This window comes from Synchiropus splendidus, chromosome 5 (genome assembly GCF_027744825.2).
Source record: "Synchiropus splendidus isolate RoL2022-P1 chromosome 5, RoL_Sspl_1.0, whole genome shotgun sequence".
NCBI lineage: Eukaryota > Metazoa > Chordata > Actinopteri > Syngnathiformes > Callionymidae > Synchiropus > Synchiropus splendidus.
Genome location: NC_071338.1, coordinates 6,242,897 through 6,268,805, shown reverse-complemented (window position 1 = coordinate 6,268,805; position 25,909 = coordinate 6,242,897). Strand labels below are relative to the sequence as shown.

The following is a 25,909-nucleotide window of genomic DNA, read 5'->3' as shown; positions in this document are numbered from 1 at the left end:
TTAGCAATAACTGGGAAAATAGTTGAAGGTCTGTTGTGTACAGTGAAGCTTAGATAAGGTAGAGTGGGTTGAATTATCTGCCCCAACTTTTTGCTCTGTAGGGGGTTTATATTTAGAAGAAAAACAATGGTCAGAAGTTGTTGGATAAAAAGTTGTAACTTGTGTGTTTTTATACTTTTACATGTATATGGGGAATTAATATAGCTTTTATAGTTTGGAGTAAATCTTTGTCTTGCTGAGGGTTTGTTAAAGAGAAAGTGATTTTTGTTGTTTTTGTCTGCTGCAATGATGCGGTCTACTTCACTAGTGCATCTTTTTTCACATGAGGTTGAGTCACTATAACATGATGACACATCCATCAGCCATGGCTATGAATGCATTTAATGGTTTACTGTATTGTGCTGAGTTCACCCAGAATTCCCATTGCAAGTGTTAAGGGCTCAATGGTCACAGCTGTTCTTGTTCTCGTAGGTAACAGCAGGAGGTCCTGCACACATGATTGGATTTTGTGCAATAGCCGAGATCCATCATGAGCATTTTATCGAGAGACAGCATGCAAATATTGGGCCAACAACAGGGTGGTTGTTTAGGATTTGGGTCACTTGGCACACCCGCTCTGTACTTTGGTGGCCTATCCTGGACTCCTCCCCCAACCACTGGGTGAGATGAGTCTGCCTGGACAGTGTTCCAATATAGAAACTAGTTCTATATCATGACAAGATTTATTTGTGTCATCCTTAAATAGAATATTAAAATAAAGGCTTTTGTCGTTTATTAGTGGGGATTATATAGGTCTGAAATATTCTTGGCAACTTTTTGGCCCCCTGAATTACAAATCACATCTTTAACAAATGCAGGTATATTGACCAGGGATAAGCAAACCTTAGACAATGCAAATTATTATTTTTTTCATTGATCCATTCATCACCTAATTACTGATTTCTGATTGGTTTGTTACTTTTACAAACCCGTGGCATCAGCCTGTCCCACCTTGGTGGATATGCACCAATAATCACTCACAAACATATGCTTTTTAGGCATTTGTAACACACTTCAGGGACTGTCATTTAAAAAAAAAAAATCACTTTGTCAGATGAGATAAGCGTGAAAAAAACTGTAGAGAAATCCAGCAACTGTCATGCTCAAGGTTAATTAAATATTATATTTCCTTTATTATTATTCACAGCTGCGTTTACCTCTCCATTTGACCCGAGACAGCAGAAGATATCATGTTGCTAAAACAGGTTACAGGTTACCACTGAAATTAGCATCATTGTCAGGTCAAATTCCATGTTAGCCATGTTACATGTTTCTGGTAAATGGGAATTAAAAAATTTGTTTTTTAGAGTTTTAATTTGGCAACTGTAGAGACATTGTAAACCATCCTGATTTTAAAGTACTGTGGCTCAAAATCATGTGTGTATTTTGTGAAAATGTGGCAATAGAGAGGTCCCCATTAAGAACCAAATATTTTTGACTCCGTGTTCCCACCGAGTATGTGTTCGTGTGGACTGACTTTGACACAGACGGATGGATTTTAAGAGGCTGTGCACTCCTACGCTACACATATGTCTTTTGTTCTCTCGGCACCCGCTGTTTTCACACTTTTCTTTGCTCTACATGGCTCATTGTTGCATCTCTGATCCAGGTATTGCATCATCTCATCATTCCCACTGAACGTTGAATGTGTGAAATCATTACAGACCTTGTCCACAGAATCCAATCTGAGACACTGAATAAATTCTATTGGCCAGATGACACCCGGGGGAGAGTGTATGTGTGAAAAGGGAAAGCAAGAGATGAAAAGGCTGTGACAGCCATGCTGTGTCACAGTAGCATTAAAGAAAATAATTGTGAATCAGTTCAGTTTTTGCATTCCACCAGCTCATCAATTAGTTCTGATCAATCCGACTACGTTTTGGCTTTTTTTCGCATTCAAGAAGTCATGTGAGACTTATGGCTATCTTCATACTTTCCTTGATGAAGTTGTGAGTGAGCGTAATGTCAGTCCAGAAATGCACAGAATGGTACAATTGTTAAACACAGGGGGATGGCTTCATGCGTTCTTCTGTTATCATTCTGTTAAATGTACATTCTAACCAACAGCTGTTGTCCCACTCAATTTTGTAAAATACAGGTTTTCTCTCCGTCATTCAGTATATTCAGCTACTTCATCTGTTCGGTGTATAACAACACCCATTTATGCACCATGCTATCTGTAAATCGCTGTCTTAGCACATAAGGGCTGTTTCTAGAGGATGACGTTGTGCTCAAAATACTAGCACTTATTTAATTTTGGTTGTTTTTTTCAAAATGTCTTTTTGAAATTCCCCACTGTGGTACTAATAATGCCCATCTAATTTAATCTAATCTATGTATCTATATGTGCACACAACAATGTCAAAATCATAACTAGGGCAGGGCAAGAGTTTACAAAAACGTTCCTGGATTGTTTGGTTTGTGGAAGGTGTAAAAAAAAAAAAAAAAAAAAAAGCTTTCAGTGTCATTCATGTTGCGAGCGGCAGCTGACGCCTAAGAAAACAAACGTAAAGAGACGTCTATATTTACATGAGTATGTACTGGAGTATATTATATTTGAGTTCTTTTTCTGTGCTGCAGACTCTATCTGTCCTGCTGCGTTGCCAGGCAACAAAAGTCCACTTTTCAAAATGAAATACAGCAGACACACAAATAGATATCAGCAGGCATCTTGTCATGCGGCCACTGTACTGGTAGTGTCTGATGATGAGAGAACAAAGGAATGAGTGTGTTCATGGTTCTGTGTATCATCACATGAAGCCCTCTCCTTATTTCAAGTAGTCTTTTTCAGACGTGTCAACTGTTTCTTTGTAAACAGACAATATTGTCGCTCATTCTTTTCCAAAAATTTCATCCAAACCTGAGTCTGGTTGTTTCCTTGAACATGGCACCTGCTGCTGGGAGAAATCCATGTCTCTGTGGGAGATGTAGTTTTAGTAGAAATTAGGTCAATAAAGACACCCGCCCTCCCACCCGTCTCCCAGCCTCAGCCTATGCTTCTTTCTCACCCCAGAGCAGATGGAGCGAGGAGAGTGTAATCTCCTGCCTCCTGTGGGTCTGTGTGTGTAATTATAGTTTACCTTGATGATAGTTGGGCTTGCTGAGACTTTCTGTGATAGTTCAGACCTGTCAAATAGTAGCAGATATACCTTGCTCTCTCCTTTTGAGAATGTCAACTGAGTGTAGCAAATGATTTATGAGAAAATGTTTGAGTGAAATGTGGCACTGACCCATTTAATGTCATACTTGCAGCTCGCATTGTTAATGTTATTGTTGTTGGTCAATAGGTTGTGTGTGAGTGTGAATGCTTGTCTGTCTGTTTGTGGCTCTTCCCCTTTGACAGACACAAAATACAACTTTGCATTAACTGTCAGTATTATCTTCAGATGAATAGACATTTGCATTGTCAACAGATTGCCAGGGGTCATAAAATGGTTGTCGAGTTTCGTTGTGGACCTTTATGATAAATAGTTGCTGATGGTCCACATTGAAAGCTGGTTTGAAGTGGATGTACCAAACAAAGAACATAAAATGAATGAAATCGACACAAGTATCATATCATATGACTTGAATTTAATTTTATACCAATAACCTGTCTTCGCTGCACGGGCTGCTTACTAAACAGGGCTATTCAAAACTGTGGCTCTCCGAGGATGCAGACAATGGATTAATGTCGGCCCAGGGTTGAGCTTTCTTCCATGCTCCATAGAACCGCTGTAAAGCAACAGCCTCTTCCTCAACTCCAGTGCTTCATGAGGGCAGCACATACTGTATGCTCACTGACACATATATATCCCATATAAATCTTTACTGATTGAATGAATTTGTAACTTTCACTCAATTAAAATTGCGCACACACTCAAAATCAAGAGATTTTCTTGCCTTAATTTTTTTTGCTACTGTCACCACATTTTGCGCTAACAAAAGTGAAATATTTGATGCTACTTTTAGATGTGTTGGCGTGTTCTTCAACTGGTAAACCCCATACTATATGTCATGTAGTCGACTAGTCGTTAAGATCGTCGGATAGTTGACTAGTCAACTATCAAAATAGTTGTTAGCTCTATATTTGTATTTTATGTCTGTGTGATTTGTTTGATGGTGCATGCTTTGTTTTAATACATATATTACTTAGAATGCTGAAATACTTATTTGCCGACTATAAATCTGTTGAATTGATCAACATAGGGTCTAACAATCACAATGAGACTTGTGTTTTATAAAGAAAACAATAACTTTGTCATGTCTAATATGCCTAACTCTCTGTTGCTACTAGCCAAAACATCTGTTTGGCTGCCAACAGGCAAATTTTCAGCATGAGTCCAAGACAGTCTGCCTAGATAATTGCAGGGTGGATGAAAAATATTTCTTTTTGTTTTTGGAATGATGATGCTCAATTCCAGAACTGAACATTAAAATACACTGTCTATTCGCTTGATATCAGGAACCTAAGAAAACACCTGTGCCTATGCAGTTCAAGAAAAGTTGGATATTTACACAATCAATGTCTGAATTGTCGTATAAAAATATATAACATTGTTTTTAAAAAAAAATTGTTTGTTGAACCTAAAATCGGATAATGCAAAGAATTGAATGGTTGAGAAGGTAAACTTTCCTTTGTTTGTGTGATGTGTATTTCTGGAAGCTTGATTCTTCTGAATTTGTGTGTGTGTAAGAAAAATGACTGTTAACTCCACTGTACTCCACGAGAGTTGAAATGAGGAGGAGCAGCAGGAAGTGGAGGAGACAGACGGATACATTACTAGAGCTGAGAGAAAGTGAAACAGAGTAACTGAGAGAACGTGTGGTGAGGAAGCTAGCCCACACTGAGGAGAGTAGGGGGTGAGTAAGAGTGTGTTGGCCAGCCCTGCCTCTGTCCCTCCTCCTCCCCCCTCCCTCCTTGCGTCAGCAGCAGTCAGCAGCAGTTAAAATGTCGGCTGTGTAGCTCGTCCTCTGCTCTGCGTTTTCTCCCTCCTGGCCATCTGTCTTTTCCTTCCATAAGACGAAACCAGGGTCTTGATTTTTTTCCTCTCTTTTCCGTCTTTAATACCCGTGTCATTCTTGCTTTTATTTCTTTCCGTCCTTCCTGGGATCAGTATGAGGGCTACTTATGTCTTCTCAAGGTTTCTTTCTACAGAACCATTGCTTCTTGACGTTGTGGGACTCAACAGATAGAGGTACTACCCCATTTTTCTTCCTGAATTTGTTCTTGCTTCGATCTTGACACTTAAAACCTACGTGTGTCTATCGTGAGTCGAGTTTTGTGTTCTACCGTGTAGTTGAAACCTCAATAAGTCGTCAAATGTAATGAGGAGTCCACTGCTCTCGACCCAAGTGGTTCCGTAATGTATCATGGTGTTTTTGAGCTCTGCTTCTACGAAAGGGAGGAAGTTAAATGCTGTCAAGTTCTGTCTCTCCACACCTGTAGTATGCAATGTTTCTGAATTTAATAGATCTAAAATTCAATGTTGGACACCAACCCAATACTTTCAGTTGGTAACTTCCCATCCAGTTCAAATATGTGAAGTCATGCTGCTCTTTATAAGGGTTTTTATGTATATGCCAAATGATTATAGGAAACATTAGCATTTTGGCTTTTGATCTCGTACGAGATGGCTGGCTTGTGGGATAACGTTCTTTTGTTCTTCTATTTTTACACATAGTGATTTGAAAAGGTTTTGCATGCTCGGCTATCCGTGTGAATTACTAGAGAGGAATTAACTCTTTGACCTTTCTGTTACTCGGCAGCTTCCCCACCCTGTTCAGGGCGTCTGTTTAGACCCAGGAGTACTTCCTACTGTGCAAGCATGAATAGACAAATGAGATCCACCTGTCTTGAAAGGCATTCGTACCAGTGAATGGTTTCGTCGTGCATACAGGCTAGCATTAGTTATAAACTTTATGTCAACAGATAAGGACAGTTGTAGCCCATGCCATTTGTTCATATCAGTGGCCCCAAATTCTGTATGTACTGTATTTCATGGATGTCACTTGTCAATCAATCTTGACTAGGGAGTTTTGTGTTCCTTCAAGTGTGCTATACAGTATCTGCAGAGCTGCTGACTTCAGGAAGGCTGTCATGTTGTTTGTCCTGATTGTGTCATAAAGGAAGCGTGAGGAGCAAAATAGTGACTGCACTGATTCCCACGGTTCCACAAGTTTCATCACTGTTCCAAGGAAAACGTTATCTGAAGGCATATGTCATCCTTGAGCAACGCAAGAATTGCATGGAATCTCGCAACATTGAGAGCATGCTCTGTCATAATAAGGCCTGAACCATATTTTTGATTCAAATCGACATCGCAACGTAATAGACTCTGATTATGCAATTAAAAGGGCTTTGTTTTGAAAAGCAAAAGGGCGCCGTGGAGCAGAAGCGAGCCCCACAATATCTGACAACCCTCTCCACCATAAATCTGGCAACTCGCCCCACCAGTCACAGAGGTGCTGCGCAGAGACTTCAGTGGTGACACCACCGTCTGATGACCAAGTAGGAGCAGTACAACTACAGTCAAAGATTATAAGCTCTTTCCGACCCGTGTGTCACATCAAGCATGTCACACATATTTCTTTGATTGCGTTCCTTGTCTGTGGTGCCTAGTGTCAAACACAGCTGGCTCCGTCGTTGTGGTAACGCTTTGTATTTAGTGAATAATCAGAAAGCAAAGCCCCCCCCTCAATGCTGAATCGCAATCGCAACATTGTCAAAATAGATCGCAATTCAAATCTGCTGAAGAATATGCAGATGTCAATAGAAAGCTTGTTTGATCATTTTCGGGACATGATCCTTGTAGTAGTGAACACCAAACTGATTTATGCCTATCAGGTGGTTTTGGGGTGTTAAACCTTAAATCAGGCCTGGTGTGTGCAGGAGAATCTTGGCTGGCTGATTGACCAGCGGTAGGTTGCAGTAGTCAAAGAGCGATGACTCTAGCCGAGAGGAGAGCCGTGTGATCATTCATAATGGAAAGTTAATGCTAATAATGCTAACAATGAATGCTAATTGAGAAGGATCGCATGATGTTAGTTGAAACTAGTTGTCTGCTGTTAATAGTTAATGTAGTGACGTAACTTTGACACCCATTTTCAGCTGCTTTTGTTGATATCACTGTCTGAAAGGTACAATCGCACACTTGTGGCTATTTGTGGTGTATTTAAATGACATCGCATTATGAGTTTTTAATACAAGCTGAACCCTTTCGTTGGCATCTTAGGCTTCTCACATACATAGTTCTTCTCAATAATAACAATGGCCTGGTTGGGGACCCTCCAACACCACATTATCAAGAGCAGGTTTACCTATCGACCCAAACCTATCATGTCAGTTCTCGCATGTTGGGAAATAAGTGGGGGAGAAGTAATGCTGAGAGATGTGTCATGGGGTTCATCCCTCAATAGATGTTCAGCAGTGATACAAACACACACATTTATTTACTATTGACCTGATGACATTTGAACCCATTTTTGTCATGGTTTGATCAGAATAATGCTCAAGTAAATTCTTGATTCAAAGCTTTTCTTTCTGAGGTCTGATGACAAGCAACTGTTTGTTTATGGTTCACCAAGTATATTGAACCTCCTCATACAGACATTGTGGAAAAATGGAGTGGAAACAATTCTATAATATTCTAATTTGATGCTTTGCATTAAGGAGTGAATATAATTTATTTTATTTTTCATAAATCAATGTTGTGAATGAAGTACATGCACTGCTCTGGTTGTTTTGAATTTTGTGTCCTTGTGCAGCTGTTCTGAGTGCTCTGAGCAAGTAGCCTTAACCTTATACGTACAAGTACATTAGACCCCAGCTTCATTGCATTTCTGCATTTTGTTGTGACCCACTTTGGCAAAACACTTCTCTGTGGCAAAAAAACAAAAGCTGTGCTCCTTTGATATAGGAAAACAATACTGACTTCTTCAAGAGAGTTCACCCAATAGTGCAGAATCATGTAAATCTTTTCATTCTTCATTTTCATTTTCATTTTGCTATTTATGGTCAGATATGTGGCTTGTGTGGGAATAATGAGCTGGTGCAGTCTGTTACCCTGAATAATGATGTGCACTGAATTTATGGATCTGCAATTAAGGTTATATTCCTTGGTTTCAAGACAAGCTGAATTATGCTTTTTTTCAGTTATGTCTTGGATTGTATTTACATCTGCCTGTTCTGTGAAGATAGATGCTCAATACTTGAACAATCATAGTCAGTTTTATGAATAAAAGGTTTTTAGTTTTCCCACTGTCGAGAACTAATTTAACATTTTAGTTATGTGGATGTCAGGCGTGATTTTCCTGTGAAAGTGAATGACACATTGCTCACCTCTTATTTTCTTGAACCTCTGCCTGTAGTATCAGTGGACCAATTGCTGCGACGTACATGATCTTTTATTTACATGTATTACATGTTACACCTGACTCACAGGGACTCTCATCAAAAACCGAGAGTCTGTCAGCAACAGCATGTGTGTGTAGCATGTTTTGCTGCAAGTTTAGTTAATGTTAGCCATTTGTTTTCTATGGTAAAGTTAAGGGTGAGAGGTTGGGAAAGGCATTATGGCAGTGAGAGGTCCTCACAAAAATAGCGAAACACAACTGTGTTACGCTATTTTTTTGTGTGTACTTCTATAGCTACACTGGTAGGAACCAATTCTTGGAAAGACACCTCCTTGTGGGGACATTTTGCTTTCCGGGCTATTTGTGGGGACCATTTGCCGGTCCCCATGAGCTTAAGGCTCAATTTTTGGATTAAAACTTCAAAATAACTGGGTCTGTTTGTTCTGTATGTTTTAGACCTTGGTTAAGGTTAGCCATTTGTTTTTGATTGTTAGGTTTCAGGTGAGAGGCTGGAGATAGCATGAAAGTCAATGAAATATCCCCATATAACTTAGAAACAACATGTGCATTTTTAACACAGATGAACAACTGTCAATCTCAATGTGCCGACACATTAGACTTCACTCTCGTAGCCTCTCAAGATTTCAGATGGTGGAGAACTTAATAAAGCAATAACTTCTAAACGACAGATCATTTTGATGAGGGGCTTGCTACTTGATGTGTCAAGTCACATGTTGCATGTCAAAAACGGTTGTAAATACAGAATAGATCAATTTACGGTTCATGGGTGAAGGAAGACATGAAGAGGAATGGCCTGACTAAGGAGAATGCTCAAATTGGTAAAGGGGGAGGAGGCTGACTTGCTGTGGCAAACTGTGATGGCAAAAGGCAAAGAACAAGGAAACTGCTGTTAACTGTGTGTTGCTTAGGGAGACTATGGTTCTGTCTGGCTGCTGCCGTCTGAAAAACCACACTGTTGAATTAAGTCTTTGCACCCTAGTTTCAAAATATGTTTCTGGCAGGCTAATATTTGACCATTTATTGTGCTTCAACATTTCCAACATTAATCGTGATCAACTTCTTATTTTTCTGGTTTCTTTGTATTCGGTCCCCAACATAATTTTAGAATCCAAGACACCTATTGCTGTCCTCACCGTTTATAATTGGTTTGCAGTTTTAGAAAGAAAGTGGACACAGCATAATTCTTTCCATCTAGCAAAATTTTTCTAATTAATAGTCATTGGAAACCCTCTCGGAGACGGACCACGTTCATAACTTGATCTCTGTGTGATTCGTTGCCTAAGCTGTTCAAATGAATTGGGAGGCTGGGAAGCTAACTTGAACATTGCTTAATGTTTTATTTTTTTCATGACTAGAATTACGTTTCTGTGTAGTGTAGCGATTACAGCATTATTAATATCATTATCTGTATTCCATTAATTGGTAAATGCAAGTCCGATTCTTGAACTGTATTTGCATGCCACGATAGGGACAATTTGAAGGTCGGTGTTCAAAAGCATTAAACTTATTACGATGGTAACCAGGGATGGGCAATATGGCCAAAAATTGTTCATCTTGAAAGCCCATCTGTTTTATGATAAAACTTACCAGTAACTATGTGGTCAGTTGTACCAAAGCCCTCCAGACTCTCCAGGACTGTCACACGTCAGTATTGGCTGTCAAATGCCATGGACCTGGAGAGTACGGAACACTGTTGTGGTCATGTCATGTTTGGGGATGCAAATTAGGAAAGAGAGAGCAAGTCCAATGCTACGAGTACACTGTGTGCTTGTGTTTATCGAATTATGGTGACATGTTAAATTCTCATCAAGGGGATTGTTTTCAGTTGAAAATCGTGTATGATAAATTATCGCCTGACAACCATAATTGCAACCATACACACACAAGTAGATTTTAATTTTCTTCTGGCTCATACACTTTATGTGCTAATCATTACAACGAAGAATTGGCACAGAATGTAAGCAGGTTGAGGATGGAATCCCTCCACCTCTTGGCGACCCAGAGAGGCCATATGAAGAATGGTATGTTGTTCATGAAAATTTTTGCTTACTCTCATTAGTTCTCCTGAGTGCAGTCGGCTTATAAATAGAGTTGGCTGAGTTTGAGTTTATGTTCACGATGTTCCACTTTCTTGAATGTGTTGTGTTAAGGCTTTTTTCCAACCCCTTACTGCATTGTGGCACAGTGGCAGATGTGACCCAATTGCTTCTGGCAAAGATGTGTGTTGAGGTCTCCTCCATGTCCTTGACCTTCACAAGGATTTGCCATTTGAAATGCCATGCTATTGTTGTATGCATGTATCAATGCAGGTATACACTTGTATACACAATTACAATATATGTAATAAAGGTACAGATGTACTTATCTGATATTGTCTTGATGTATTATCACATGTATTTTTGATATAAAATCATGCTCCGCGAGGCCGTAATGTTCTGGGAAGTTCTTCAGCCAATTTACTGGTACCTATTGTAGATTCATTTCAGAATCCCGCCTCTTTACTGTCTGTGATGTCACTTTGTTAATCCAGAAAATAAGACTAAATATTACAAGTGTCTGAGATAGATGATCATGCCCATCAGGCTTTGGAAACAGTGCGTTTTACTCTCCATTGTATTAGATGTACCTTTGGCAGAGATGGTATTATTCTCCTCTGCTAAACGCTTAACTCATAGTAGTTGGTTGGTGTGTCTCTGTCAATCTTTACTGCCCAGCTTTATGTCACAAAATCAGGCCTTGGGAGAAATGTTTTAAATTGTATAAAAAAGCAAATGATTCGACTGTACTGCATTCCTGACTGAAATAATAGCACAAACATTTGAATGATCTCTCACGGTACAGTACAGTACATTTGCGTTAGCCACTGTGAGCCGGAAACTTGAGATTGTGTAGACAGACTGAAATAGAGTTGCAGACATACACAATATCATGTTCCACCTGAACACACCCTCATGCCTCCATTGGGATTCACAGCAGACTTGTCTCTCACCTCAAACTCTTGCATTACTTCTCTGGTGAAACTTTTTTCACTCTTGTTTTGCAACTGTCAATGTAGACACCATAGATGTTTCACCATCTTGAGTGTGACAGGAGTAATTTCTTGATAGTACACACAAGGAAATGCGCAATCTGATTTAGCAGCTGAGCCTTGGGGCTGATTGACATGTGAGTGTATGTGCACACATTGTACATGAAAGGAAAGCACATTGCCTTTGATCTGTCAGACTTCCTCGATTGATTAATTTATTCATCACTCTAGAGCTCTTTTTCCCTCCTTTTTTCCTCTTCCATCTCTCTGCCTTCATCATGTCTCCACTTTCACGCTCCCTCCCCCTTCTATTGCCCTTCTATTTTCTCTCTGTGAGTGGTATTGTGTTACATTATTTACATCTGCTCTTGATTTTAGATACTTGAACTGTACTTCACATGAAAACAATATACGACACATATTATATCATGTGTTTGATACATGATTTTTGTGTGTTTGCAGGCGTTTAAACCATTGGTGGGGAAGAGCCTGTTGTCATCTGTAACAGCGGTTGAGTTCTTGTTAGACAGACAGCTGGACTTCCTGTCTGACCACTCAGCCTATCACCCATACCAGGTAAGAATTACACTTGTTTCATTGGTTTCCTGCTGAATTGCATTTCAATGTTAAAGTTCTATGATGTACAATTCAAACCACTGGTGGAGTGTTTATATAATTACCATTAAGTTGATGGGGATTTGGCTAATGCGGTTTATCAGCCACAGCAAAGATAATATGTGGCCATAACATCTGGCTCTTTATAATGAGAGGATTCAAGGTTCTGCTGTATACTCATTGTGAGCTTCTGAACAGACAACCAGTTATTGTTGTCATCTGAACTGTTGTAAATTCTGATTTATTCTGATGAGGATTTTGCAAAGCATTTATATTTGACAGCTTGGCTATCAGTTGAATACAGAGAAAGAATGATGCCAAAGCAAACATTTTAGAAAACTCAGGCTAAGTTTCACTTCTTCATCAATCCAAACACGAGCGTCCTTTCCATGTGCTTTCTCCATCATTGTTTATTTTGTGCTATCCTTAAGTGTTTGCTCTCGTTTAAGAGCTTGCTGGCCTTTAGGGCTTGTGTTCACTTGTTCTAAGTAATTTTCTTGTTTCTTGTGTTGATAAAATTCTCAACATTCTGGGAAATCAACAATGAAGTGATGTGCCATTTAATTTTGAATGTGATCAGTAGTTATTGAAAAGTTCTATTGACCAGCCTTATTCATAAATGTGTACATATGTATATATTCATGCGTGTTGTCTCTGAATCTATAGCACAATATTCTCACTATGTTTCTGTTATCGGCAGCTGCTCTAGGCTCAAATCTTCCCTGTGCAGTGTGTTCACGCCGTGGTGTTTGTGTGCAGCAGTGAAATGGGTCCCTGCTGAAACGCATTTCCGCTCGACATCTCCTCCAATATATTCTAACTACAATTGCATGACTTGCATTTCTTTGGAATCTATAACATCACTTCCGATTTGTGACAGATGGTGCAGTAAGCTTTTATTCTAATATTTCACTGAGACTGAAAAGGGGCAGATTGAAGAACAGTTCTTGTCATATCTGCCCCTTATTCCCGCTTGTACCTATTTTCCCTGCACTTTATGTTGTGTTGGTTACTGCCAGTCAGTTGAGTGATATTATCTGGGCTTAGTTTAAACAGTCTTTGTAGATGATCCAGTAGCAGTCCATTTCTGGCTCTATGATCTACAGTGCTTGTTTCTCTACCAGCCGAGTTCACTTCAGTAATCTTGCTTTAGCAAACAGTTCATTCATATGTGGTCTGCATTCCAGCTCATGTATTATTCTGAGCCATTTTTGTAGTAGCAGTGGTCTTGTTTTGCTTGGAGTATGTGTATGGAGTAAGTGTGGTAGTATCAGTATATTGCTTAACAGGAAAGATTGAAAACAATAATGTGTGCGCTGGTCTTTTTACACAGGTGTTAATGTAGTGTTGTCAGTTGTCATCTGTGACGTGACGTGATGCATGCCAGTCGGTGTTGGCCAAAAAATGTATTTATATAGACGTACACACTGATCATACAATTGTCAATGACTCACATGGAGGTGTGTTTCAGCTGCTCTTTATATGTGTGCATTTGTGTGTGAACGTTCTTCTGCTTCTTATGCAAGCTGGAACACAGTGTTCCAGCCAGCAATAAGCTGAGCAGTGTGTGTCCTGCACTATCTGCATCACTCACTCCACAAATGGTGGGCCTTTTTCAATTCACCAGCCCTTCTTTTTTATTACCAGTCAGATGTCACTGTTGCCATGTTGCTTGTATTAACAGCCTTTCACTTTCTTGCACCAAAACCCCCGGACCGTATCACTAGCTCTATCACAACACTGCAAAAAAAATCTAAATTGTGCCATGAAGTGCTGTGCGTCCCGTGTTCAAAATATACATTTTTCATTACATACATACATCGTCAATTCACTACCGCTTAGTCCTGTTCAGGGTTGTGGGGTGTGCTGGAGCCTATCCCAGCGGTCATGGGGCAAGAGGCAGGAATACACCTGGACAGGTCACCAGTCCATCGCAGGGCACACACGCATACACACACACACCATTCACATACACACTCACATGTAAATGTGCAATTTTAGAGTGTCCAAATAACCTAGTGAGCATGTCTTTGGACTGTAAGGGGAAACCGGAGAACCCGGAGGAAAACCCACGCGCACACAGGGAGAACATGCAAATTCCATGAAGAAAGGTGGTCCAACCCGGGGATTGAACCCACAGAGAGTGTTAGTGCACTGGGCCGCCGTGTGGCCCTTTTCCTTTACATAGTGTGACATTTTTTTAATGTAAAAGAAACATATTTTCGTGCTCAACAGATATGTATGTCACAGGTTCTTAATTTCTATTTACATTTGACTACTTCTCAGTAAAGCATGAAGCATTGCAGCATGTGCCACACTGACCTGTCCCATTTCCTATTAAAGGCAGCAGACCGCATGCACGTGCATGTAGACACCGATAAGGATTGTGAAATAGGCCATCTTCTTTCTTTCAGTGTGAACTGCAGTTTGCTCGCACAGAATCGCATTATGTGATTGTGATGATAAGATATGTCTGTGCAATAAAGAGTACAGCTGCGTCACTTTTAGGATGTGTAGCCATGACTTTGAACAAGATTGCTCTGCCAGATTATGTCTGTCTTGATAGTCCCTCCAAGCATACAAGCAGTCATCGTCGGGATATTCTCCTGATATTGGAATTATTTCCGACAATGAGGAAACTAACCTAAACCTTGGGTTTCCCCAATTCGTAGTGGAGTCCTGAAACCTTTACTGGTACAATTGATGACCTAATGAAACCCCATTCGGAAGCAACCACCAACATGCAGCTAGTTGTGGCTAGCAATCTTCGTCACTGGTTACTGCACAAAATGTCTGCGGTCTGGAATTTTGCTTGACTGTGCAAGGCACTTGTCATTTGATGGGTACCGTGACTTCATCCTGCAACCCTGCTTCCTGGCTCCCGCCTCACTGTACCTCCAGCACAGAGAGCAAACGGCTGTTCAGTGCTGGCTTTCTCGTCATTGAGAAGAGGACTTCATTCAGGAAAATGCTAACAAATCTAGCTGGGCTTCATAATTAAAGTAGGTCAGGAGATTCTGTATATCATGTGGTCTACAATTAGTTTTGGCAAATACTGGACAGATTGGTAGTTTGGAAGTACTTGAAAGGTTTTGAAGCGTCTTCAGTAATGGTTATCACTAATAATTTTAAGCTTTGGTTATTTTCTGTATTTGTTGGGGTCTCCTCATGTCAGGCAAAGGCAAGAGTGAGATTGTTCTCGAATGTCTTGAAGTGAGGTATGTTGTTATATACTGATTTTTTAATTGAATTGACCACGCTGCTTTTCTAGATTAAGTTGTGTAATTGTCTTTGCTTTACTTCATGAGTCCACCATTAACTTACATATCACTCTCAGTAATGATGTCACGTCACATGTTTAGTCGTAGTGGAATGACTCCAGGTTACCACAACTGTCCCCAAAATATCCTCTAAGCTGCAGCTGTCCAACCTCAGTGTTTGTAAATGTGCCTGCTTTTTGGCCTCACTGTTCAGGCTACACTGGAAGCAATCCTCACATTCACATGGATTGTCCTGTTGCCAAATCACCCTTGCTCAAACAAAGCCACCCATTCAACGACAGACCTTTGAACCCCAAGACGCAGTAAAAACTGCCCCCTCTCTGTCACACACTTGATGCAGTAAAACCAAGACCACTCCCCTCTACTGTTTTTCCAGTTGGACAGGAAGACTAGTGGGAGGAAGGAGTGGGGGAGGGGGCGTCGATCTGTTTGGCATGAACTATACAATGAAGTCACTGTTTAGTGAGCTCAGCCTGCTGCTCAAGCAACTGTGTGTGTGAGAATGTGGAGAAATCAAGGGTGTGCGACAGTGTTGTGGAGTACTAACTGCTATTGCTGACTCAGGTGTTTCATCAAATGACTGAATAGATTAACAGATTCGTAATTGTGTATTAAACTGGCTCTGACTGTTCTGGTTTTACATTCAGTTGTCCGACTTCTTTAAAGCATTGACAGAACTTTCTAGACATGTTTTTCAAACTCACCCTAAACTCAACTTTACTATGCTGGCAGGAAATTAAGTCCAAAACCACAAACTTTACAAAAACATTTCAAACACAAAAAAGATATTTTTACTCAGATGCCTATTCATGTGAAAGCTCATGATAATATAAATTAAAGAAATATGTCGCACATCTTTAGCGGTCCTCTTTAACAGTCTTTCTTAAGGGAGAGGAGTCCTTCTCGGCTGACAAGGTAGTGCTGTTATTCCAAGTCACACTTGACAACTTAACAAAAACAGCAGAAAGTAGTCCTTGGGAGAACCCTGACACCATAATTTATCTTGAAGCATGCACCCCTACCTCTCACATGTAGAACACTGCATATATCTGCTGCCATGATATTTTCATTTTGGAGATGATTACAAAATAAATGCTGATTTAAAAATTTTAAGTTGTGTAATAGACTATAATGAATCAGAAAAAACTGCTCACTCTCTCTGAAACAGAGGGATATGTTCTCATAATGATCTCATTGGAAATCATGAATAACATTGTCTGGTGTCGATTGCTGATGATTGTTGACCTGTTCCCAGGGTGTTGATCGGCTATGTAAATATAGTGTCATGAGGTGTGAATTTTCTTGGCTTCAGACATTTTCAGTGGCTAAGCGGTGGTTAATTGACTATGTATGTATACTCTGTTTCAATTCATATGGTATGGTCCCACTTCTCTTCTGTTTCATCCATCCAACCACTCACATCACATTCACGACTACTCAATGTTTAGATTCAGGTTTAGTTCATATTTGTCTAATTAAAATACAATCAATAGCTATATTGCCTCTTTGAAAAGAGAGGCCATAGAAAAAACTAAATGGAAATGTTCTTGTTTCCCCTCAGAACAGTGTGTCCTGTTTTGTGCTATTTTCAGTATGCTGCTGTAATTTAGAGCCAAGGAGAGGGACACGGTGAAAGAAAGGCAAATTGAAAAGCAAAACCTCAACAACCTACTCTGCAACTGCCTCCCTCCATCTGTTTGCAGATCTGCTTGAGTGCAGTGGAATCAAAAGCCAGCTGGTTTTCAGTGACCAGAAATGTAGCACTATGAAAACGAAAGGAGGAAGTACTTTATCTTTAAGGAAGGCTTAGAAACATATTCACACAATTCTTTTTGGTGACAGAGGTTCTTATACGTATTATCATGTGAAGTCTGTTGTAATGTTGTTGTTTATTTTTCATTACAAAACTGGCTTCCTTTGGCTTGAATCCAATCTGCCATTGTGATGAAGTGGGATTCAAATGCAGGACATATGCCCACATTGAATAAGTAATCATGGTCAAAATCGAAAAAAAGAGAACTGCAACGTTGTTCAATTGCAGGCAAACACTAACTACAATTACAGTGAGAAGAATTAAAATAACAGCCATAACATCATCATAAATAGAAATAACAAGAGACAACATCAGCAGTTGTAATAAAAATAATTTATGTTTTTGAATTCTTTATGTAATGTGTTTACTACTTGCGCGTGCCGTAAAATATAAGGTATTCTGCTACATATCAAACAACGTTTATCTTCTTATGTCCTCTGGAATCTGGGATTCATGAATATCAATGCTCTATGTTTGTCTTGACTGAATGGTTCTTCTTGCAGGATGAGGTGGACAGTCAGAGTCCAGTGTTAAGAGACAATCCTCAGCTCCACGAAGAAGTCAAAGGCTGGCTCAAAGACCAGAAGGTTCAGGAAATTTTTATGCAAGGCAAGTTTTCCTCAATCTTTTGCAATTTCCACTGCGAAAATTGTAGCCACAGCAGTGACTTAAAACCCTGTGGGTCTCTGCTCTTCATGTTTGCTATGACAGTGTGTAACGATCAGACCGTCGTGGTCACTAAAAAAGAAACAAGACCACTGGGACCAGTTGTTTTTGATGTAACTTTTCCTGATTCTTCCAGGTCCATATTCTTTGAATGGATACCGAGTAAGAGTGTACAGACAAGACTCAGCCACCCAGTGGTTCACTGGCATCATTACACATCACGATCTCTTCAGTCGAAACATGGTCGTTATGAATGACCAGGTAAAAACACATTCAGTCTGCTATATCTGCCATCTCTTTAGGATACATTTATTTTGATTATTTCAGCCCCACATAAGTTGTGGACGTCAATGAAGTGTCATTTCTCTGTCTGAAGGTGCTCGAACCACAGAACGTAGATCCATCCATGATCCAGATGACATTTTTGGATGATGTGGTTCACTCCCTGCTAAAAGGAGAAAACATCGGTATCACGTCCAGAAGAAGATCTCGGTCCAGCCAGAACAACAACTCTGCCCATGTAAGCCTATACAAACATTTATTAATCACAAGAATTGTCAGTAAGAAAGGCTTGGTTTCAGTGATTAGTCAATCTTGATATAAAAAAAAACCCCCACATGTGATCATATCTATCAATGTATCAGAACCCAACAGAATGAAGAATTTCTGATATTTCAATAATTTCAACAAATGACAAATGTCATGGAGTAATTAGTTCATAGGAATCCTTTCATACTTTCAATAATTTGCACAAATATACATATATATACATAATAGAAATATACACAAAGCTTTTACTCCTTGTTTTGCACTGATGTCTGTGTATAACGGTCTGCTATATATTGGCCTCTTTCACTGTGAACATGCCAAGTACAAAGTTAAACGCTGAAACCGGAACAAAATAGTCTGACCACATAACTCTCCACTTACAGTACAACTCACGTTTCACAGCAATTGATTTACACATCAATGAGACAATGAGTGTATTTCATGAGACAAGTGGTTATCCTATCACCATCACCTATCATCAAATATGTAGTGCTTCCTTCTTAGTCAGTGACCCCTTTAAGAACCACACACTTGAGGGCAGTTTAACCTGAAGAGTAGTCTAAGTCTTGTCTATTTAATTACAGTCACTTTGTGTTTGGCATTAACTCGAGGCATTTCATGATGTATATGGAATTACCACCTGGCCAGGCATTTTCTTTTTCAAATATGAAACATTCATAATAAAAGCCTGTCCTTGTCACTCATGTTCTTTTAATTCATTTCATTTGTTTCATGCCTCAAGATCACGGGAGGAAGACCAGGCGGGACCACTGGCAACAATCAGGTACCCTTGCATACTTCCGCACTGTTGCTCCATGGCACTTGGATATTGGCCAAAATGTATTTTTGCTCTCTGATCTGTCATACTGAGGAGATCATGTTTGTCGTGGTTTGTCTCATTGAACTTTTTAGGGCTTTAAGTAATTTATTTAATGTTAAAGTAGCAGATAGAATTGGATGAGAATGAAACAGCTTCCAGGAACTCATCCAGTCTGATTGCATGCAGGTTTTTTTAGGGGACTATAAAAAAGGAAAATCTTGGATATTATCTTGGTCTTACAGCTAATGCCTGTGCATAATATTTTCACTTAGGTGTTGATTTTCACAAATATTTAACTAGTCAACATCACCAACGTTTTCATTTCTATGTGACTGAGAGATGTGTTGTGTCACTTAATACATAATATTTAGTAATACATGGTGTCATGTATCTGGCAGTGGCCATTAATGTCTATCTATCATTCCAACTCACTGTAAATGATCAATTCATTTTAAGTTGCAATGTTAATTGATTTGCTTTGTTTCTTATTTCTTTACCTGATAATAGATCTGGGTCAATTCTTTACTTACAATATCATTGACCTCACAGAGCCATTGTCCAACACACTCGTACACTCCTAAAGTATGTTCAATTTAACAATGACACCGTTGTCATCAGTGAGGCAAAGGTCACATGCAGACAGCTGATGGGACTTGATTTTAAAACAATTATGTATTTAATAAGGCAGCTCCCAAATCATGCATGTGAATCTAAATATGTTGCAGCTTGTTATCATACTTGTGTGGAATGGTTTTAGTTACGTTGTGTGAATGATATGATTGCTCTGTCTTGTCTTATACAATTGAGCCATTATTCTCCCATTTTGAGATCCTACTGGTGAATTGTGTAATCTAGGACTTTGACTCTCGAACAGCAGTGGCTTTTACTATCCTTACAACCACTTCTTGAAATCCTAATACTATAACTTGTAACCCTTATACCCACATATGTCCAGATTTTAAAGTAGTTTTGATGGCTGACCCGTTCATGCCTGATTTTGTAAACCTGTTCATTTAATTGAATGTGTTTTTCTGCAGAGTCATTACACACGAGCCCAAGCCAATAGCCCCCGCCCCATCATGACATCCTCTGGCCCTAACCCAAAGGGTTCTCAAGGAATACTGGCCTCCCAGCAGCAAACCCTTTCACTGCAAAACCAGCAGTCCTCCAACCATTCACCCAGTAACAGTGGGCGGGAACCGCGGGAGCAGCGCACATCTCGCTCTTCCAGGAGGAAAGGATCTGATAGCAGTGTACCAGAGGAAGAGAAAGACTCCAGGAGAGAGGATAACGTTGGGAGAGGTGAGACATGCCAAAAATGTTTTTTGATGCTCGAATATCAGTGACAATAATACAACCCAAATATACAACTGTGCGTGAGGAAGAACAGCAGGTTCACACAAAAGACCACGTTGTAACAGCTGGGATGAAGAGTCTGGCGTATATATATTATACTTATCGTGTAGGGCAGTCTTAGTAAGATACAGGTGCAAACCACAACGCTCTGTAATTACTGGGCTGCCTCACTGTTAAATAAGTGATGCCAGTACACATCTATTGCAAGCTGACACTCTTCTCTACTGTCTTACTTTATAATATCTACTATTATATGCTCCATTCATGGACACTGGCTTGTTGTGACATCTTCATTGGCATTTTATTGAATAATGTGCATGCTAATGGAAGAATTGTAATGAAGTGTAAAAAAAATATATATATATATAATAGCATAAAAAAACAGCCAGCTATATAACTATTTTAGGGGTTTAATTCAATTAATGGAATTTTATTTGGGTTATTAAGCACTACTATAGTCGTATGACATTCAAGATATTCTTAAACAGGATCTTGTTGTTTTACTCATAAATGGGAATGCTGGTTTATTTGTCTCTGTGAAGTTGAGGTCTGTTTTTTGCATCAACTGTTTGTTTCTCTATTTAATATACAACACATCTGATATTGCAATACTTAGCTGATAGAAGAAAGTCAACCAATGTCAATGAAGTAGGATATAAATGCGATTAACTGAAGATGTGGCAGAAGATTTGTCTCTTGGTTGAATCATTTCAACAATCTTTTTCTTAAGAAATGAATCTAATTTGAATCAAAGTCAGGAGAGAGTTGTATCCGTTTCTTCTCAGTGTGAGAATCTAATCTCTGCTTCTCATCTTGCAGACCCTAAATCAAAAGCAAAGCCAGCGGTCAGCAAACGCAGGAAAGGCGAGGAGGATGAGAAGAAGGCTGCGCTTAAAAGACTGAAGACTGACATGACGTCTGATCTGTCAGAGAGCAGCGATTCTGAAAATCCTCATAAGAGGACTGCACACTCATCATCTTCCTCCTCCTCTTCTTCATCCTCCTCTTCCTCCTCCTCTTCTTCATCCTCGTCCTCCTCTGAACCAAGCTCTGAGAATGAGCTTAAAACACGGAGCAACAATGTGAAAACAAGTGTCATTTCTAAAATGGACGAAGACGAAAAGCCATCAATGCCCTCCACCAAAATCAACGACCCATCTCCTCTCATTGGTCGTCTGTCCCCATGGGCTGAGCAACAAACAACAGAGGACAGCAAGAAGGGTGTTAAAGACACAAGCAAGGTGATATCAAAGGAAGAGGAGGAATTGGTGGCAGTAACACAGATAACTCAATCTCCACGGCAACAGTTGCCACTGATTTCTGAAACTCTAGCAGAGCCAAACAAGAACACTGTGAAAGGTAAGCCTGTAACTTATGCAAATGTCACACAGAATGACAAAAATGTCAGTTAAAAAGTGCTTCAACTGAACAATGAATACATGCATGTCTTCTCTCAATTAACGGCATAGCACGTGTTTTCTTTGGGAGAAACAATGGACTGCTAATGAAAAAACAACAAATTAAGACTTTTGGCTTTGTGCCCTTTTAAAAGCAAGCAGTTTAGATACTATTTTAGCAGATGTATTTAGTAAAACTCCTCTTGTAATTACAAGAGATAAAAAGCAAAATATTGCAAAACTAACAATATTTTAAAGTTAAATTTTACATACTTTTTAAATGTAATAAATAATTTACCCATTGAAGTGTGTGGTAATGGAAGCAGATCTCTCCTACTAATACTTGTTCTCTGTTTCAGCCTCTCCTCGCTCCCAAACTCCGTCATTATCACACCTTCACAGCAGCGGTGTGATCGACATTACAGATGATGCGCAGGCCACAGTGCACCGAGAAAGTTCTGAGGCAGTGTCTGCTCTGCTGGCTTCACAGAATGCAGAAACCATTGCCCTCTCACCTTACCTCCCACTTAACCCTTCCCCTGTTTCCTCACCTCCCGTTGTTCCATCACCTTCACCCTCAGAAGGAGGTCGCAGGGCTGACATCGAGCCTGCTGTGCAGCTGCAGCCTGGGATTGTGGGTGTTGCAGCCAGGAGCAGCAAGATAGAATTTGCTCCATCTGAAGTTATAAGGTGAAAGTGGAAGCTTTTTTAATCTTATCCATGATTGTGGATTCATTTATTTCTTATGTGAAGCATTTATTCATCGCCTTTGTGTTTCTTTCAGACCTGTTACCTCAGCAGCTGAGAGTGTGGTGGTGGAGAAGGGAAAAACATCTCATCCTTTTCATCCACAGCAACAGAACCCCCAACCCAACTACACACCGGTCCATCCAGGCATTAAGAGCTCTTCCGATGAGACAAGGAAATCTCAACAGTCCCCGACCCGGAAAACGCACACTGCCCCACCCACTGACAAGTCCAAAATGAGTCCGAGCTCCAACCCCAGTCCATCACACCATGACACCCACAAACCAAAATCCCAGCACCTCAACAACATGCAGAGCCATCCCTACAGCCACACAAACCCAACTGACCTCAAAACGAAGCCCCAAGCAAACTTGCTGGACATTTCTAAACCTAAACCCAACACCTCTCTTGAGGTATCTAAACATAAAGTACCACGATATTCTGATTCCTCCCCACCACCCGCCAGTCGCCTGTCCACTAAAGTAGAATCCACAGAGCCTCCACGTTCTGGTTTTAAGCCAGTGCCAGCGCGGTCAGAGTCGGGGGCTGGCTGCAGCAGTAGCAGCAGCAGCACCAAAAGCCCTTTGATTATTGATAAGAATGAGACTTTTACTGTTTACAGAGACCCAGCTCTGGTCCGCTCTGATGTCAAGAATTCGGTTTCTGCCACAGTCTCATCCAACCACGTGGCAGCATATCTCCATCCCCACTTGCACCCTCCTTACTCCCCCTCTCCTCATTCTCCCTGTCTCACCCCTTCTTCGCATCCTCATGCTGCCTCCCACCTCCTTGCTCCTCCACACACCTCTGCCCTACCTCACCCACACCTTTTACCCCCTGGCGTTCTGCCAACAATGTCTCCTCCGTCTCTGTTGGGGGGACACCCTCGTCTAGAGTCTCCTGGTGGTCTAGGCCACCTGGCTCTGCCTCACCCGACATCTGCGCACCAGCAGCAGTTCCTTCAGGTGAGATTCCAACAGAATTCATCCCAAAAAGAATCAAACAGAACATAACTACAGAACTGCTGTCGAGGTGCCACCTGTCATTTTGTTTTGGAAGGTTGATGGCACATCCATATTCTTATTGTACGCAGTCCATTGCGTGTACGTGGTGTTTTTCAGTTCATGTATAACTTGAAAATATCTAGAACAACAAACGTGCTCTAATAGTTGAATAGCTATGCCAAAACATAGATTGTATTGAAATATTATTATTAAAGATATGACATATGTTTGGATGCCAAGAGATGTTTCAATCCTATCATTATGAACAAATTGCACGTATATGCTCACTTTCACATTCTCTCTGATACCAACGCAGGCTCACAGTGGAGCAGCAGGTCTCAGCTTGTACCCTATCATCTGGCCATACCCCAACGGAACACCAGCATCCTACCAACCAGGCCTCAACCTGCCCCCCACTTCTAAGTGGGTCCCACATGAAAGTCCTGTTAACTCTGAAAACTCTCTGCGTCGGGTATGTCCTCATAAGCATCTATTGTGTGAATTATGAGGTGTTCTGCTGTGCTGCTGAGGTGTTCTGAAGTGGCATTTTACCTCTTTTTATAGAAGGAAAAGCTATTTTCACTCATTTATATATGGTTTTTGAACTTGAACTCTAGGTTGTTGTTTTAACCTCATTCTTCCTTGTTTTCAGAACACCCCTAGTCCTTGGCTTCACCAGGGTGCCAGTGGTGCTGCTGACGGTCTGGGTCTGCTTTGTCATGTTCCGGTCCGACCAGCAAGTGCAGACCCCCATCGCCCCCCAGTCAAAATCCACTCCCATACGAGCCCCCCACTTTCGAAAACCAGTGAGATTCATAAAGAGTAAGTGATCAATGTTTTTTGCTCTTTAAAACCCATACATCTTAATGTAAATAAAGCAGTTTTTTATATGTCATTCATTTGTCAACTGCTGGTGGCTGTCTTTGAGTGACTAAATGAAGACTTTTGTGTGTAAAATGAACATTGTAATTACACTCTCAGATCAGGTTTTGTGTGTCTGCAAGGTATATTTAAGTACCTAGTACATATGTTGGCCAAAACGTATATAGTCTTCAATACGCTAATTCAGCAGGGAGAGATCAAGCTTAACTTGCAGACTTAGACATTGCTGTGTCAGTCAGATGAAGCGAAGTGGCACTGATCCATTATCAAAGCACTCACAGACAGATGGCTCCTCTTTCAGGCAGCCGCCTCTGCTGATCTTATGTAACCACTGGTCACTGTTTGGTCACTAATGAAATGCAACACTCTGAAATACTCAGACTCCGTGAGCATCGCCTCTCAGTCTCATTAGCATTGCTCTGACATAATCAAGTGTAATTGAATGAATAGCTATATTTGTTGTGTAGTGTTTGAACAAAAACAATGCCTCGTCATTTTGTCTGGCTTATGTTGCTGAAGGTTTGAGTATTTAATTCATAAGATTATGGCTTTTTATAGTCAACAAATAGATTTTATCTCAATGAAAGACTATTTTCCTGTCTTAGTTCTATGGGCTGTCCTTTAGACCAGTGGTCCCCAACTTTTTTAGCACCACGGACGAGTCAACGCTTGACAATTTGAACGTAGCCTATCGGGTATGAAGTTGCCACTGTGAACCGTCAGATAAGGCCTCTGCATGTTTGTGTGCCCACTAAGACTGACAAGCTCTCCTCCTCTTGACCAGTCTATATGATATGCATAAAAATTTTAACTCACTATATTGTTAACTGAATGGGAGTCCTGAACCTGTTTGTCTGCAATGAGACTGTCCCAGGAGCAGTTATGGTAGACAACGGTGATAAATCCATATTTCAAGTACGACTCCTTGTATTGTCTGTTAGAAACTTCTTCTTGGAAGTCTTAGGCTCATCTCCTGTCTCTTTACTGAGCCTTTTCCACTTTGCAAAAAACCTTTCCAAAGACGGCTGTTTCTTACTCATTTTGCCGTCTTGTGGGTTAAATTTTGGCACTCAAGTGGCCAAGGCTTAACTGAGCGAATGCGAAAATATATATATTTTTTTCTAAGTAAAAGATCATTCAGACTAGGACAATACATAAAATGGAAATAATTAATTATTTCTTGAGCGGCCCATTACCAATTGATTCACGAACCAGTCCCCGGCCCGGGAGTTGGGGACCAGTGCTTTAGACAGTTGCATTTAACCTGATTTCAGTCTGCTCTAGCTTCATTTTCTACACAGATTTAGATGACATCTGAAATTATACCTCGTGATGCAAGATTACATAGGGTGTGGAA

At 40.3% G+C, this 25,909-nt stretch overlaps 1 protein-coding gene across 3 annotated transcripts in view; it reads left to right on the top strand.

Moving 5' to 3' along the window:
- jmjd1cb (jumonji domain containing 1Cb) overlaps window positions 1-25,909 on the top strand; it is an 87,568-nt gene that overhangs the window by 48,220 nt on the left and 13,439 nt on the right. For 2 of the 3 annotated variants that reach the window (XM_053866503.1, XM_053866502.1), the window contains exons 3-13: window positions 11,885-11,998; window positions 17,635-17,740; window positions 17,934-18,058; window positions 18,174-18,317; window positions 19,089-19,130; window positions 20,204-20,468; window positions 21,342-21,881; window positions 22,279-22,609; window positions 22,704-23,631; window positions 23,987-24,142; window positions 24,323-24,492. In XM_053866503.1, coding sequence (XP_053722478.1) covers window positions 11,885-11,998; window positions 17,635-17,740; window positions 17,934-18,058; window positions 18,174-18,317; window positions 19,089-19,130; window positions 20,204-20,468; window positions 21,342-21,881; window positions 22,279-22,609; window positions 22,704-23,631; window positions 23,987-24,142; window positions 24,323-24,492 — 2,921 coding nt within the window. Of the gene's footprint in view, window positions 1-2,509; window positions 5,217-11,884; window positions 11,999-17,634; window positions 17,741-17,933; window positions 18,059-18,173; window positions 18,318-19,088; window positions 19,131-20,203; window positions 20,469-21,341; window positions 21,882-22,278; window positions 22,610-22,703; window positions 23,632-23,986; window positions 24,143-24,322; window positions 24,493-25,909 lie in introns of those variants that run through there. The other variant, XM_053866504.1, reaches the window with a different exon arrangement.